The sequence below is a fragment of the Mus pahari genome, chromosome 10 (genome assembly GCF_900095145.1).
Source record: "Mus pahari chromosome 10, PAHARI_EIJ_v1.1, whole genome shotgun sequence".
Lineage (NCBI taxonomy): Eukaryota > Metazoa > Chordata > Mammalia > Rodentia > Muridae > Mus > Mus pahari.
Window position 1 is genome coordinate 6,080,544 of NC_034599.1, and position 17,290 is coordinate 6,097,833.

The 17,290-nt window shown below is 37.9% G+C and overlaps 1 protein-coding gene across 1 annotated transcript in view; it reads right to left on the reverse strand.

Annotated features, from left to right (window-relative positions):
- The window catches only part of Cntn5 (contactin 5), a 1,169,992-nt gene that overhangs the window by 450,495 nt on the left and 702,207 nt on the right, over positions 1-17,290 (reverse strand). Inside the window, exons 5-6 of the mRNA XM_029543057.1 lie at positions 9,716-9,839; positions 8,429-8,604 (exon numbers count right to left, since the gene is read on the reverse strand). Of these exons, the coding sequence (XP_029398917.1) occupies positions 8,429-8,604; positions 9,716-9,839 (300 nt within the window). The remainder of the gene's footprint in view (positions 1-8,428; positions 8,605-9,715; positions 9,840-17,290) is intronic.

The window sequence follows — 17,290 nt, forward strand, 5'->3', positions numbered from 1 at the left end:
GCCCCTTGGTCTTGCAAACTTTATANGACCCAGCACAGGGGAAGGCCAGGGCCAAGAAGTGGGAGTATGTGGGTAGGGGAGCAGTGTCTGGGGGGAGCGTATGGGGAACTTTCAGGATAGCATTTGAAATGTAAATGAAGAAAATAATAAAAAGTCAAGGAAGGGCTGTAATAAAGTTTAAAATTATCATTTCCTCCTAGGGGGAAAAAAAAAAAAAAGAAACCAAAATCGCCAGCACCAAATGCTATTCCCAGCAAAACTCTCAATTTTGATAGATGGAAAAACCAAGATATTCCATGACAACTATTTTTCTAGTAATCCAGTCTTATAGAGGATACTAGAAGGAAAACTGTAACATAAGAAGGGCGCCCACACCCAAGAAAATACAAGAAATCAATCATCTCACAACAAGCCCAAAGCAGAGACTCACATATATGATACAACCTCCAACAACAAAATGACAGAAACTAATGATCATTGGTTATTAATATCTCTCAACATCAATGAACTCTATCTGCCAATAAAAAGACATAGGCTAACAGACTGGGTGGAGAGAAACTTGAAGCAATCCTGTTAAAATCAGGAACAAGACAGGCTGCCCACTGCTGCCCACTCTCTTCCTATCTATTCCATATAGTCCTTGGAGTTGTAGCTGGTACAATAAGATAATATAAGGAGATCAAAGGGATACAAATTGGAAAGGAAGAAGTCAAGGCATCACTATTCATGGATGATATGATAGTATATATTGGTGACCCATAAAATTCTACCAGAAAACCCTCAGAGCTTATTAAAAAAAACTTCAGCACACTGTCTGGATTTAAAAGTAACTCAAACAGATCAGTAGGCATCCAATACACAACTGATAAACAGGCTGATAAAGAAATTAAGGAAACAAAACCCTTCACAAATAACATAAAATATCTTGGTATAACTCTAACCAAGCAAGTCTCTGAAGAAAGAAATCAAAGAAAACCGCAGGATCAAAAGATCTCCCATGCTTATGTGCCAGTAGGATTAACATAGTGAAAATGACTATCTTAACAAAAGCGATCTATAGATTCAATGCAGTTCCCATCAAAATTCCAGTGCATTTTTTACAGTTCTTGAAAGAGGAATTCTCAACTACATATGGAAAAATAAAAATTCCAGAATAGCCAAAACAACTCTGAACAATAAAAGAACTTCTGGAACAACCACTGTCCCTGAGTCCCTGATCTCAAACTGTACTACAGAGCAGTAGTGATAAAAGTCTTATGTTATTGATACAAAGACAGACAGGATGATCAATGAAATAGAATCAAAGACCCTGAATTTAACCCCACATACCTGCAGACACTTTATTTTTGACAAAGAAAAAAAAAAAGCCAAAACCATACAGTGGTAAAAAGAAAGGATCTTCAATAAATGATGGTGGTCTACTTGACAGGCTGCATGTAGAAGTATGCAAATTGATCCATATTTATCACCCTATACAAAGCTCAATTCCAAGTGAATCAAGGCTTCAACATAAAACCAGATACACTAAATCTTATAGAAGAGAGATGGGAAATAGCCTTGAACACATTGGCACATGGGAAATTTTCCAGAACAGAACATAATGGCTCAGGCTTTAAGATCAACAGCTGATAAATGGAACCTCATGAAACAAAGAAGCTTCTGTAAGCAAAGGACACTGTCAATAGGACAAAGTGGCAGCCTAAAGATTGGGTAAAGATCTTCCCTAATCCCATTTCTGACAGGGCTAATAACCAAAATACATAAAGAATTATTTTCAAGACGTTAGACTCCAAAAAAAAAAAAAAAAAAAAAAAAAAAAAAAAAAAAAAAAAACCAAAAAAACAAATAACCCAATTAAAAATGGGGTACAGAGCAAAACAGAGAATTCTCAACAGAGGAATCTTGAGTGGGCAAGAAGCACTTAAATATTCTTAGTCATTAGGGAAAAGCAAATCAAATTGACCCTGAGATTCACCTTATACTAATCAGAATGGCTAAGACCAAAAACTCAAGCAATGGCACATGCTGGAAACAATATGGAAAAGGGGGAAAGTTTTCCATTGTTGGTGGGGTTGTAAACTTGTACAACCAGTCTGGAAATGAATCCAGACTGTAAGGGTACGTTCTGATGCTGAGGTCCCGTTTCCCAATTCATTCTTGATCTGTCAATAAAGGAAGCCATGGAACAATTGCAGGGCAGAAGTTACAGGTGGGACTTTTGAGTCCCTAGAGGAAAAGGAAGGAGAGACAGAGTTTTGCCATGCTTCTGATGGAGAAGGACTGAAGAGCCATGTGAGATCTCAAAACAGAGCAGCCACACAGGTTGCTTCTACAGGTGGTGGTCAGTGGCGTTTAGCAGGGGCTATATGGGGTTAGTCACTAAAGTTTAGAACAGGTGTGAGGAGCAGACCTAAGAGTATTGATAAGGGCATGCTTTTCCAGGCATGATGAGATGGTAGTGCCCAGCAATTGTACCAAGAAGGCAAGCTGAAAATGAACAACTGTGTGTGTGCCTTTTTCCCATGGAGTCAATAGAAACTGGGACAGTGGTAGCAATTTGGCTACTTCCAGGAGCTAAAGTGGGGCAGCAAAAGCTACATGCAACAGCCGTTCCTCAGTAAATTAGAAATTTTTCTACCTGAAGATCCAGCTATACTGTTCCTGTACATATAACCAAAACATGCTCCTCCATATCACAAGTACTCACATAGGACACCCAGTAGAGGAATGGGGACACCAAAGCACCTATAAATCTTTCTACCTAAAATTGTTCCTGTCTAAAAGAAATGCAGGGACAAAATGGAGCAGATACTGAAGGAATAGGCAACCCATGGTCAGGCACCAATCTCTGGCACTATTACTGATGTTAAGTTGTGCTTGCAGACAGGAGCTTACCATGGCTATCCTAAAAGGCTTTACCAAAGCTGACTGATACTCACAGACAAGCATTGGATGGAGGTTGGGTGTAGGGGAAGGTGCTGATACTGAGGTCTGATTCCTTAATTGGTTCTTGTCTTGTTAATAAAGAAGACCAGTGACCAATTGCTGGGAGGAAAGAATAGATGGGACTTCCATGTCCCAGGAGGAAAGAGAGATGCAGGGAAAGGGAGAAGGGCTTTTTCTGCCATGGAAAGAGAACTACTCAGTAATCATGTAAGATCTCGGGGCAGCCAGGGTCTGCGGCTTCATTGTGGGTTGGTTGCCAGAGACATTTGACAGGGGCTGATTAAAATGGCCACTGAGTTTGTGGCAGAAGGAGAAATAGAGATGATCATTTGGTAAGGGCACACATTTCCGGAAGGGAGGTATCTACATCCAGCAATTGTGCCTACCAGGCAAGTTCTAAAATAACAAAACTGATCTGTGTCCTTTATCAGCAGATTCTAGGGAGTGGGCTGGTAACACTGTCAACCCTGGAGAAAAGGTGGAGACAGAAGGAAAAAAGCGGGGGAGGGGCTGGCAGCTCCTGGGCTAAGGTGGTAAGTAGCACATTTTTAAAACTACATGCATCAGTCGGGGACCCTTTTGGAAGACTTAGGGGGAGGATTAAAGGAACAGAGGGGATGGCAATCCCATAGGAAGAGCAACAGTCGCAACTAACCTGGAACCCTGGGAGCTCCCAGAGACTGACCCACCAAGCAAAGAGCAAGCACAGGCCAGTCTGAGGCCTCCAGCACATAGGCAGCAGAGGACTGCTTTCCTTGGACTCAGTGGACGATGATGTGTGTAATCGTGTAGGTACTTGATGCCCCAGGCTGGGGAATATAGAAGAGGCAAAGGGAAGAAGAGACAGGGAAGAACCTTTTGAGGGGGAACCAGGAGGGATTTGAGGTGTAAATAAAATAATCAATTAATAAAAAATTAAAAACAAGCCCGGCGGTGGTGGGCATGCCTTTAATCCCAGCACTTGGGAGGCAGAGGCAGGCAGAACTCTGAGTTCGAGGCCAGCCTAGTCTACAGAGTGAGTTCCAGGACAGCCAGGGCTACACAGAGAAACCCTGGCTCTCCAAAGAATTAAGAAAGAAATAAAAAAAGAAAGAAAGAAAGAAAGAAAGAAAGAAAGAAAGAAAGAAAGAAAGAAAGAAAGAAAGAAAGAAAGAAAGAAAGAAAGAAAGAAAGGAAGGAAGGAAGGAAGGAAGGAAGGAAGGAAGGAAGGAAGGAAGGAAGGAAAATAAAACTCTTTTAAAAATTAAAACCAAAGGTAGTTAAGCTATCTTTCAAAAAATAAGCAGAAATTAGGCTTTAGTTCTTTGAGAGAGTCATGTAGTTAGGATTCCAGCATTTTGGAGGTACACACAGGAAGACTGGAAGCTCATGGTTATCTGCTATCTACATAGCTCAATTCAATGCTAGACAGAGCTGCATAAGACATAAAACAGACACACACACACACACATATGTATCATACACACACACATATACACACACACATATATGTATCATACACACACACACATACACACACACATACACACACACATATGTATCATACACACACACATACACACACACATATGTGTCATACACACACACATACACACACACATATGTATCATACACACACACACATACACACACACACATACACACACATATGTATCATACACACACACACATACACACACATATATGTATCATACACACACACACATACACACACACATACACACGCACACATACACACACACACACACATACACACACACACACATATATATATATACTGAGAGGCGGGGAGAAAGGGAGGGAAAGAGAGAGTTGCTTTGTGTATGGAAGATACAATGATAAAAAGCCTTATTTTATAACAAAATTAATATGTTTACAACCATTGAACTCACTCAGACTAATATAACTCCTTCATTCAGATTAATATTAAAATAAATTAATAAAGTTATTATGGGCAAAAGCTCATAGACTAATGAAATAAGCTTAGGCTATACTGTGGAGTTAGTGATTATTCAAATAATTTCATTAGATGTTTAAAACTAGTAAAATGTGGTTTTAAAGTCTAAGGTTAATTTTACTTTAGAGAAAAAGTTATGAAAAACGCAGAGAGGTAATTTTTGAGTTTTATATGAAAATGAAAGGTTAAATTAAAGGGCTTAGATATAAAGTCTACAAGTCATAAAATCTCTCAAAAGTTAAGGAGGTTATTTTAATCAGCTGCTTCAAGAATAACGAATGGAATATTTTGGATCTAAATCATCTAAATGCCCTGAAAAGCAATATGTTCAAATTTAGATATGAACTATCAATTTACCAAGGATTGCATATAAAGATATATTCTGAAGCTAGGGACAGCAGGAGGAGATTTTACTCTTGATTCATTTTCTGTTTGACTTGCTGCCATGAATTATTTCTAAAAAGAAAAAAAATTACCAACTCTGGAGAGACTGCAGTGAGCTTTGGGTTTGGATATTGAAAAGTTACGTTATCCATTTAAATTCCCATCCAGGTGGCAGTAAGCTAACGAGTGGCAATGTTTGATATGGTATGTCCTCACTTGTCTGAGGAGAGATCCTTCCACTATGTAAAGAAATCACCCTTGTGATGAACATAGATTCCAGAAAGAAAATATATTTTTTCAAGTATCATCTTCTTGATAACCATAAGGCTCACTACTGGACAGAATATATCAGTGTTGTGTTTATTTACAACCCCCTCTCTGAACTTGAAAACACATTTTAAAATATAAATTTCTCACCCTCATTAATTTTTACTGTAGCTCTGTGAGCAAGACATTTATTAATGATAAACTAAAAGTTTTAACATTAAGTGGGCTGAAATGTATTTGTAGCTATTCCTTTGGGAAAAAGTCGGTATGAGAATATTCATGAATAAAAAGTTAACACATGCCTGTGTGGGACAGGTGAGGAGGACAGGAAGTGTCTCTTCAGTCAGCAACTCAAAGATGTTAGCTGGTACTTATAATATTCTAATTATATCTCTGTATTTGGATATATCAGTAAGTTAAATCAATTACTTCCTGACTACCTTTACAGAATTGTTTAGGCTGATTAAATTTGCTGCTGAGTCTTGTGAGATGGTGCACAGATTGAACTACAAGCTTCTCATATAAAATACTATGAGAATTTATTAAGAACAACAGTTTCTTCTGAAGTAGCATCTTTTATCTGATCTACTCTATCTATCTATCTATCTATCTATCTATCTATCTATCTATCTATCCATCCATCTATCTATCATATATATATATATATATATATATATATATATATATATATATATATATATGACTTGGGCACTGGGAATCTCAGGAAGTATTTTCTCCAACTACAATGATTATGAGATTTGAGATTTCCTGGACCATGCTAATGTCGATCTGATGTGCAGGGCATTTCTTGAGGATTTGCACATTTATCCCATTCTTATTGACCAAAAATCTTATATCTCAAGTTACACTAAGTCACATTTTGAGGAGGTTCAAAAAAGCATGCTAATAAACAGTTTGGAACAATTATCTAAATATCTTATTTGAAAGGGAATAGAAAGATAAGTTCAGAAGAATTTAAATTTCAGTTAATTTTAAACACATTAGATATAGCTTCTCCTTCCCTCCTTGCCTCCTTCCTTCCCTCCCTCCTTCCTTCCCTCCCTCCCTCTCTCCCTCCCTCTATCTCTTCCTACTTTCCTTTCTTCCTTCCTTTCATTTACTTTTCTTCATTGCTGATAAAAAGAGCCAGCATCAATGTCCTCATCCACTTGTGTCTTCACAAGCCAGAACCTGTGGTGTAGCGAGCTGCTGATAACAGAAAGCTATTTTTGTAATCTCAGCCTCACGTGGAACATTTAGCCTTCTGGATCCTAACTGTGGACAGGCCAGTAGGTAACATTATTATCATGACAAAAGCTTTATAAGCCCTGGTGGTTCTTAAATATGTGCTAGGAAAATTAAGTAGTTCTTTACTTTGAAAAAGAGAAGAAATATGCTGATTCCATACTTAATTATCTTACTACAATGTACTTTGTGGTACTTTACACAATTATAAAATTAATCACAATTATAAAATTAATAAGGTCAGAATAATAAAGATTGTTTAGATTATAATGCAATTGCTGTATTCAGGAAAGACACAAGTCAAATTGGAACTATCATTTTTTAAAATGTCATGATGTATCTATCTCAAAATGACCATTTTATTCGATAGAAGCATGGCAGGGAAGGTTACCTGTTTGATTTCATGAGCTGTTTTATCATGAATACAAAACCCTTTTATGATCGCATGGCTGGCCATAAATGATTCTATAAAATAAAAATAGTGTGTGCAGGGTACAGTTTTTGTTTCTCTTGAATTTCCAAACATATAGTTCTGAAATCAGCCAAATTGACATTTTAAAAAATAGGATTTTGATTTTCCTAGGATTTTGCTCATAGTCTTCCAACTGAGTGTGCTTCCAACTGTTTGGTCTTTTCTTCCTCTCCTCATGTGTATAAGAGCGTGTCTCTATCCCAGGTTAATTTTAGAAATGACTCAGTTCAAATTAACTTAAAAATCATTTTTGACAATTTAAATAATTATACTGAATATAGCTATATGTTTTAATTCAAGGATTCTTCAACCCCTTTCAATTTTTGCTGATTATAATCCTCAAGAATTTAAATTCAAATAGGACTACTAACTATCAAACGATATCAAAGTTTTCACATGGTAGACTCTTCAATTTGGTGAAGCTTTCCTCATCAATGAAGGAATTTCACATTTTTTTTCAAGGATCTATGCATTTGTTTAGTAGGACATATAATGTACTTTATGTATATTTACATTAGAGTGTCTATAAGACAATTTCTCACTCTCTCATGGGTTACATTCAGTAAATGGTAGTACTGGATGATCTTGTCATTGTGTAAATATCAGTTGGCATGATTGCACTAAGCAAGACAGCTTCACCTTCTTCTGGCAATGTGACCTTAGAAAAGACCAGTAATGTATACGAAACCATTGAACAAAATGAAGTGACATATTGGCTGCATAAGCGTGTGTGTGTGTCTGACAGTTTCATCTAATCAAAATCAGTATTGGTTACAGTTACCATGTGAAGCATTACTGTTTCATAATATTCCCTTGGTTTCTAATATATGCAGAGATTCTGATGTGTGCTATTATGTGCTTTGATGGACTGTAGGAAATAGCAATAAAATGCACAGTAAAGGATAGAAGCCGGTAAAGGATGTCTGGTAAAACCATCTGGTTTCACGAACATTTTAATGCTTAAGAATACTTTGCCGAGTTTATTTGTGAGTTAGCAAGTATACCAAGAAACTGGAACATACCTTCAGAAGAAATTTGTGGTTTCTCTAGTTTTAATTCAGTCTTATGGTTTAGCATATTTTCACCCTTAAGCTTTATAACTGAAGGATTAAACTTGTGCAGCTATATTCTAGGTAAAATAATCTTATTTTACTCACAGGCAAACTGAAGTGTGGCTTCTCGACTAAGAATACTTCCAAAAGAGTTGGTGGCTAAGCACTGGTACAGGCCAGAATCCCTGAGTTCACTTGGATTGCTGATGATGAAGGTGCCGTCTATCAGACTGTAGCGATAGTCACTCTCCAGATCGATTTCTGTTCCATTCCGAAGCCATCTTAGAAAATGTATAACAAGATAAATACATTATACTTCTTGAAACATTATGATAGGACTTGCATATATATGGCAGGTCTCACTATGCAGCCCTGGCTGGACTTGAGAGACAACTGGAATGGGAGGGGGCATTTGGGGATTAGTATCGAAACAGTGCAGTGGAAATTCCCAGGAATCTACGAGGGTGATACTAATTAAGACTCCTAATAATAGGGAATGCAAAGCCTGACCCAGCTATCTTCATAACCAGTAGAGGGTTTGAGACACCAACCCAGCCATAAAAACTTTTGGATTACAATTTGTCCTGGCAGCATGATGTGCTGGGGTAATTGCATGGTAGTAGCTAAACGATGACTGGTCCAACTTAAGACCCATGCCATGAGAAGGGGCCTACCACTGACATTACTTGAAAGACCAGAAAGCAGAGGCCAGATGGCCCAGAAACCTAGAATAGAACCAAACCATACTTTCAAAAATTGCAAAAAACAAAACAAAAAAATCTAAATTCAATGAAAATTGGTACCTAACTCAATTATCATCACAGAAGTTTCATTCAACAACTAATGGAACCAGATGCAGAGACTCAAAGGCAAATATTATGCAGAGTTCAGGAATCTTACTGAAGAATGGGAGGAAAGAATATAGGAGTCACAAGAAAACATCTAGAATGAACCAACCTGGCTCATATGGCCTCACAGAAACTTATGTGACAATCAGGGAGCCTCCTTGGCCCTCCATGTATATGTCACAGTTGTAAAGTTGGGTGTTTTGGGACTCCTAACAGAGGGAGTAGGGGCTGTTTCTGACATTTTACCTGCTTTTGGGAGTCTTCTTTTTCTACTGGGTTGCCTTATCCTCTTCTACTGGGTTGGAAATGTACATAATCTTATTGCACCCTGATATGGCATGTTCAGTTAATAACCCCAGGAGACCTGCTCTTTTCTGAAGGAAGATGGAGGAGGAGTGGATGGGGAGGAAGGAGACAGGGAGGTGTGAAGAATGTGGAAGCAGAGGGAAACTGTGGTCTAGATTTAATATATGGAAGTATAAATTAATTGAAAAATAATAAAATATTTTGAAAAGAAGAAAAGCAACACATAATTAATTTTTACCTGTAAGTAGGAGATGGGTTGCCACGAACTTCACAATTTAAGGCTACCTTCTTTTCATCAGAATCAGTTGGAAAAATGACATCATCGGGTTCTTGCACAAATACTGGCCCGTAATCCACACTTTCTGCAAAGATATAGAGGTGGGAACTTTAAAATTATTCAATGCACAAGATAAATACATCTCTGACTATATTTTATTCAAAATTTATAACCTCCCTTTTTTATTCAGCAATCAAATTTACAAAAGAGTTGCTAACATGTCTTTAGAATACTAAAATAATTTTAATTTTTGAAATTTATCTTCAAATATGATACCCATAGTGTGATTAAAAATCATTTTTTAGCCTCTCAAAGCAACAAAAAAAAATACTTTTCAAAATTCTCTAAATTTGTAAAACTTTAGAATGTTAAAAATAGTGTTTCAAATTCATATTATATCATGAGAGCTATAGATATAAAATTGTTCATTTTCATGCATTTGATTTATTTTCCTATTTTTAATTTATCCTTATAAATTTTTAAACAATTAAAAACTGTATTTTGGCCCAGCGTGGTGGTGCGCGCCTTTAGTCCCAGCACTTGGGAGGCAGAGGCAGGCAGATTTCTGAGTTCGAGGCCAGCCTGGTCTACAAAGTGAGTTCCAGGACAGCCAGGGCTATACAGAGAAACCCTGTCTCGAAAAACAAACAAACAAACAAACAAACAACAACAACAAAAACAAAAACAAAAAAACCCTGTATTTTGATCAAGTTCATCTCCTACTCTTTCCTCTCCAATTTCTCATATATACCCTCCTTGTTCACTCAGCCTTTCTGTTCTTCTAACCCACTGAGGTTAATTAGTGTATCCAGTGAGTGCACAGACCATGCACTGTTACTTGCAACCTACCAGTGGCCACAGACCTGAGGAACCAAAGCAAGCCTTGAATTCATCATATTCCATTTAGCTTCCCCAGGACTGGGATTACAGATATGTGCCGCCTTGCCCAGTCCATCCTTTGTATACTTCACTCACTTACTGGAGCACTCTTTATTTAAGGCTCAATTGTAAGGAAAAATAATGTAATGCAAATGACACATTTTTACAAATATCAATACACATGTCCCAAAATATCCAAACACTAAAATCCAAAAAGATTTGTATGTTACAGATCTAAGAATAGGTAAACACGGGATATAAGATGAGGTAAGGGAGAAAAAAAAAGAAGGCATCAAGTTCTGGGATTTTGTAATCTAGACCTTTATCCCTTTCTTGGCACTGTTCCGTCTCTCCCTCTCTCCCTCTCTCCCCCCATTCCCTCTCCACTGTGTTGATTATCTAGTTCTCTGATTTCAGCATTGCTACTTCTAACTGAAAATGAATGATCTGAGATTCTCAGAGAACTACTTCATGACCCAGTCACATGGTAACTAGCTCTCAGTAATTTTTTTAAAGATTTTAAATTAAATTCTGCTGTCAGTGTAGGACAAAAGAAATAAAAGTTCACCAGGCTTCATCAACCCAGAGAAGCGTGCTGTTTGCTCTGAGAACAGCCATTTGTGAATATGACTGCATATAGCATGAAGGGTGGCTTCTTGTGACTCACTGCCAGTAGTTACAGCCACTGACATTGGAAGGTTTTTAACCTTTATTAAGAGACTGCAAAACATCTATAGCTAAGGTATCCTACTAGTGCTTACAATCTTTGAATTACTGGACTTGTACTTCAAGGATAAGCTTTCCTTTCAGAGAGTTGCTTCAAAGTAGATGCTATCTACATGCTGCTTCATTATTTACAATAGCTGGTAAATAGAGCAGCCTGGTGACCATCAACAGATGAATGTGCAATTAAAGTGTGCCACAAATGCACAATGGATAATTAAAGTGTGCTTGAAATATGCAATGGGATTTTACTTAGCCACAAAGAAAAGTGAAATCATGATACTTTCAGAAAAATTAATCGATCTGAAAATAAATATGTTAAGTGAAATAAGCCTAAGTCAGAAAGACAGATGGGACTTCTATGCATGTCCTGGGTTCGCTGTCTCTGTGTCTCTGTCTCTCTGTTTCTCTCTATCTATATCTTAGTCTATCTCTCTGTCTCTCTTTGTCTCTCTGTCTCTGTCTCTCTCTCTTTCTCTCTCTCTGGATTCACTGTCTCTCTGTCTTTGTCTGTCTTTCTATATCTTTGTCTTGCCTCTCTGTCTCTATCTCTGTCTCTCTGTCTCTGTCTCTCTCTCTTTCTCTCTCTCTGGATTCACTGTCTCTCTGTCTTTGTCTGTCTTTCTATATCTTTGTCTTGCCTCTCTGTCTCTCTTTCTGTGTCTCTGTATCATAGTCTTTCTCTCTCTCTGTCTATGGATCAATCTCTCTGTCTCTCTGCACATCCTTCTCTGCCTGTATCTCCATCTCTTTCTCTCTGACTCCGTCTCTCTTTGCCTATGGATAAATCTCTCTTTTTTCCTCTCACACACATACACGGGGACCATGCACACATTGGTGCACATTAACTAAAAGTACACAATGTTGGAAGATGATACCTTGAGTTGAACATACAGTTAGGGAATGCATGTGACACAAATGAAGAAGGAAGGCTACCAGGGAAAGAGAGAGGCCAGCAGGAAGCAGGGTAGCAATCACTGAGGAAAATGCCAAAGTATGTTTGAAGTGTCATGTAAAACTCACTGTTTTTATGCCAACTTAAAAACAAATTCTCAATATTGTAATTCTTGGTATGGATCACAGCTTTTATTTATATATCTTATGATTTATATAGTCCCCTTGCCCTATTTTCCAAGTATGGCTCTTGTTAAGGACTCTTGTTTTGTCACAAACTGTCCTAGTTCTATTTTATTTTACTCTTGTGCTTGATTATAGCTCAAAAACAAGGTGCTTATCTAAAATACAAAAGACTCTAGAATCTGAGAATGTTTTTTTTTTCCTCTTTGGCTTCTGACAGTTTTAAAGTCATCCAAGAATTTGCCTCAGTTCTGGTTGCACTCTCTTGGCACTAGTTCAGACAGTATTCTCCTAAGTCCACACAGAGACCCTCATTTCAACCATGCTCATGAACCATAACAAAAATCAAAGCCACACATCCCTCCCTTCCTTCAAGTGCCAGGACACCTGCTCTCCTCAGAAAGCTTCATGACATGAACAATGATCTTCCGCTCATTGGCACAGATTCGGCAGTATCAGTCTTTAAATATTTACCAGGTTGGAGTCTTTAGTGAAATAAGTTTGTTTCACAAAGAAAATGTGTACATCAAATTAGGGTTCAAGCTCTTGGAGATATCACAAGAGATATTTGAACCGCTGAAATGTGAAAGCAGACATGTGAACAGGGAACTTCAACTTAGTGTGTGTAGCTAGTGTGTGTATGGAGGTGAGCCAGGAACCAGTGGGCAGATCAGAGTAGCATAAATTAGATATGCTTAAAACCCACTTGTGAATCACAGAGCTATGCTACATAAAATGTTCTTCCCCATTAAATTATTTCTAAGCTTCAGAGCGATCTCATCCACCAGAGGCTCAGCAAACTCAGGAGATGAGGTGATATTGAGAGCAATGGGCTGTACATCCACTCAGCTCTTATCCAGTTATTCTAAGAATATGTGGTTGGTATACTCCTTTCATGAATCTAATTATACAAAGAAAAATTGAGCTGGATCATGCCTTTAATCCCAGCACTTGGAAGGCAGAGGCAGGAGGATTTCTGAGTTCAAGGCCAGCCTGGTCTACAGAGTGAGCTCCCGGACATCCAGGGCTACACAGAGAAACCTGTATCGAAAACAAACAAACAAAAACAAAAACAAAACAAAACAAAACAAAACAAAACAAAACAAAACACAAAGAAAGTGTCTTAGTCAGGGTTTCTATTCCTGCACAAACATCATGACCAAGAAGCAAGTTGGGGAGGAAAGTGTTTATTCGGCTTACATATCCATACTGCTATTAATCACCAAAGGATTTAGGACTGGAACTCAAGCAGGTCAGGAAGCAGGAGCTGAGGCAGAGGCCATGGAGGGATGTTCTTTACTGGCTTGCTTCCCCTGGCTTGCTCAGCCTGCTTTCTTATAGAATCCAAAACTACCAGCCCAGAGATGGNNCCACCCACAAGGGNCCTCTCCNCCTTGATCACTAATTGAGNAAATGNCCCACAGCTGGATNTCATGGGGGCATTTTCCCAACTGAAGCTCCTTTCTCTGTGATAACTCCAGNTGTGTCAAGTTGACACAAAGCTAGCCAGTACAGAATGATTGAACCTAATAGAAAGACAAATAAGAGTGAAATAATATATCCAAAATATGACTTAAGTATGTAGCATCCCAGAAGAAATTATGATAGATGACAAAAGAGATAATGACTAATTTGGTTTTAATTATTCATATAACCCCCATGAATGTAATAACTTAAAACATAACTTGATCTGGATGTATAATATTGGTCAACCAAACATCAAAGTATTGGGTAGTATGGTTTTAAAGCACTCAGTCTTTGAAAAGTACTCACAGAGTTAGTGAAGTGAGTATAATTTGTATTGTTTTACATTAATACAGTTATTATAATTTAAAATATCTTGCATGTAAAAATACCAGTGAGGTTATATTTTTTAATTTTTACAAACAAAATTCACAAAGTCTGCTGAGATAGTCAACAGTCCTTTGGATCCCAGTGACTGGCACTCTCCTGAACATTCTCAGGGCCACCGTGTAAATAAAAGCATTGCTCTTTAATTGTGTTCTTCTTAAGACAACCCTTGCTTCTTCCACAGGTTCTGAGGGGAGGTGTCACTGCAGTTTCTCCTTGTGAGCCTGGAGCTGTCATTCTCTTCCACAGAACTGTCCTAGACAGGTCTTGATAAGCCCACTCACTTTTCTGAGGTCCAGCTTTATGGAGAAGTAGAGGAGTGCTATTTTGAGGTAGATACCAGACTTTCCCTTCTAGCATCTTGCACGACTACATCACACTGGATCAATTCTCCTCTCCAAGCTTTTGAAATCCAGACCATTTCCTCCCAAGCTTCCCAGGCATTACTCATTACTGTCAAGACCATGTAAGAAAGCACTACTCAAATTAATGGGGAAACCATCCTTAGTGTCTACCAGTGTTTTTCAGGATGATGTCCAGCTGTTATTGTATCTCCTTGGATTCTAAACCACCTTGAGAAATACCTGGAACAAAACAAGGGCGTAAGCGTGATATCTGCAGATTTGATTTAATAAGCCTGCCCAGGAGTACAAGAGAGACCGCCTATTTTCACATTGCAGCCGCTGCTGCCTCTCTTTAGATGGTTATATTTTTCCTTTTGTACATGTGATGACATACTACTGATACTTTTTATATCCCTTCTTCCATCCGAGAGATTTTATTATTGTCTACAGTCTGGATGCTCAGATTGATTCAAGCCAGGAATAAGAACAATTATTCACTCTAAATGAAACATGTAATATCCTAAAGAGACTTCAGATACTTAGAAACCACAAAAATAAATATTTTTATCTCATCTTGAAATTAGTTCGTAAGAATTTGACATAAATAATAGTAACTTCACTTTTGAAAGATACATGGCAAATGTATAATATCAAGAGTCAGAAAAAGCATAATTTTCAAAGGACAATTCATTCACAAAGAATAGAAAAAAAGTGGGAAACTGACTTCTTATCTGTCAAAGGAGAAGCCAGCAAATAATTGAAGCACTAAGAAAAAGCTACTATCTGCCAGGCATGGTGGCACACGCCTTTAATCCCAGCACTCAGGAGGCAGAGGCAGGCGGATTTCTGAGTTCGAGGCCAGCCTGGTCTACAAAGTGAGTTCCAGGACAGCCAGGGCTATACAGAGAAACCCTGTCTCAAAAAACAAACAAACAAAAAAAACAAAAAACAAAAAAAACAAAAAAAAACAAAAAAAAGAAAGAAAGAAAGAAAGAAAGAAAGAAAGAAAGAAAGAAAGAAAGAGCTACTATCAACATTCAGCCAAAGAAAAATGAAAGCTTTTCAAATACAAGAACATTAAGATCTTTTTAGTGACTATATATTAATTATTTTAGTATATGATCAACAAAGATAAAAGAAGCAATCTGAGGAGAGAAATTATGACTGTTCGGGCTCAATGCATAAGATGCCTCCTAGCTAGCCTGACTACCTGCAAAAAATAACCCCTCAAGTATTGAAGTAGGAGGTTGAAAATATGATTCAGCAGTTCATAGGACCTGATGTCCTTGCAGACCAGAATTCAGTTTCCAGCACCCACATGGCTGCTGACACTCATCTGCACCTCCAGCTCCATGGAATCTGACACCTTCTTTTGTTGCCCAAGACATAGATAGAAACACACATGCTTAAAGGGAAATCATTCATACACATAAAATGAAGTGACTAAGTCTTTAAAAGACAGTACTAAAGTGGGCAAAATATTAAAATTTAATAAAGCTAATATGTAGTCACAAAATTTCCTTTGTGTTTCAAACACTGCACAATTTTAATCAGATAAAGTTTAGCACATTTGATGTAGATGATTAAGTAAAATAGTAGGAAGAATAATTTTATCTCTTCAACTTGCAACACTTGCTTTTTTCTTTTCTGCAGCATCTGCTAAAGTAACAAATAGAACTAAAAAGTAGGTTTTGCAGAGAATATTAAGGAGAACAAAAAGAATGCATAATTAAGTTCTGAATAAACAACTCTTGGCTGACTATAGGGATTGGCTGCCTAAAAATGTACCCAGATGTAGGAATGATCACAAGATGACACAGAAAATTAAAATAGATGAAATGTATGAAGCTTTTTCAGTATGAAAGCATGAGCGTAATCTACAGAGGAGACTACAGAAGTGTGGTCAGGAAGGGACAGCACCCACAAAATGAAGAAAAGCAAGGGTTTATTTCAATACTGTGTCCTTGGTTTTGGAAACCAATGAAGGTTTAGCCTGGCCCTCCTCAGACTTATGCTTTTCACAAGGTGGGTAAGACATGGATCCCAGTGATATAGCGTATATAGACCACCTGTGCACATCCTCTAACGGTTGCTCCCCATGAGTGAGCTCCTGAAGAGTTTTGGGGATGCTGTAGCTTACTTACTCTTAACTGTCTTAACTGACATACAGTTCTCAGGATCAGCTGACCTCTTTCAGCAAGAGGAACACTACAACAAAAGAGGGAGAGAGAAGCAGAGGAACTGCTTCAAATTAAGGTTATAGCCTACCAGGAGCACACAGTGCCTCAGATCTCCAAAAAATGGAGGACTCCCTTTACCAGCAGGGCTTCCCATCTCTGACTTTGTCTGGAGAGCCACACCTTCTAGCTGAGGAAGCTCACACAGCACTTGGCAAGCTTACGAGCTCAACTTCCTCTTCCCCAGCAAGTACCAGAGATTCCTGGAATGCTTCTCCATACAAATGTGGTCAGTCACAGTAAAAAACTTCCAGCTAAAGATTTCACTCACCTTCAAAACTCCTTCCCACTCTCTAAAGCATATATATACATATATATATATATATATATATATATATATATATATATCCCATACACACATATGTATATATATATATACATATATATGTATATATATATATATCCCATACACACATATGTATATA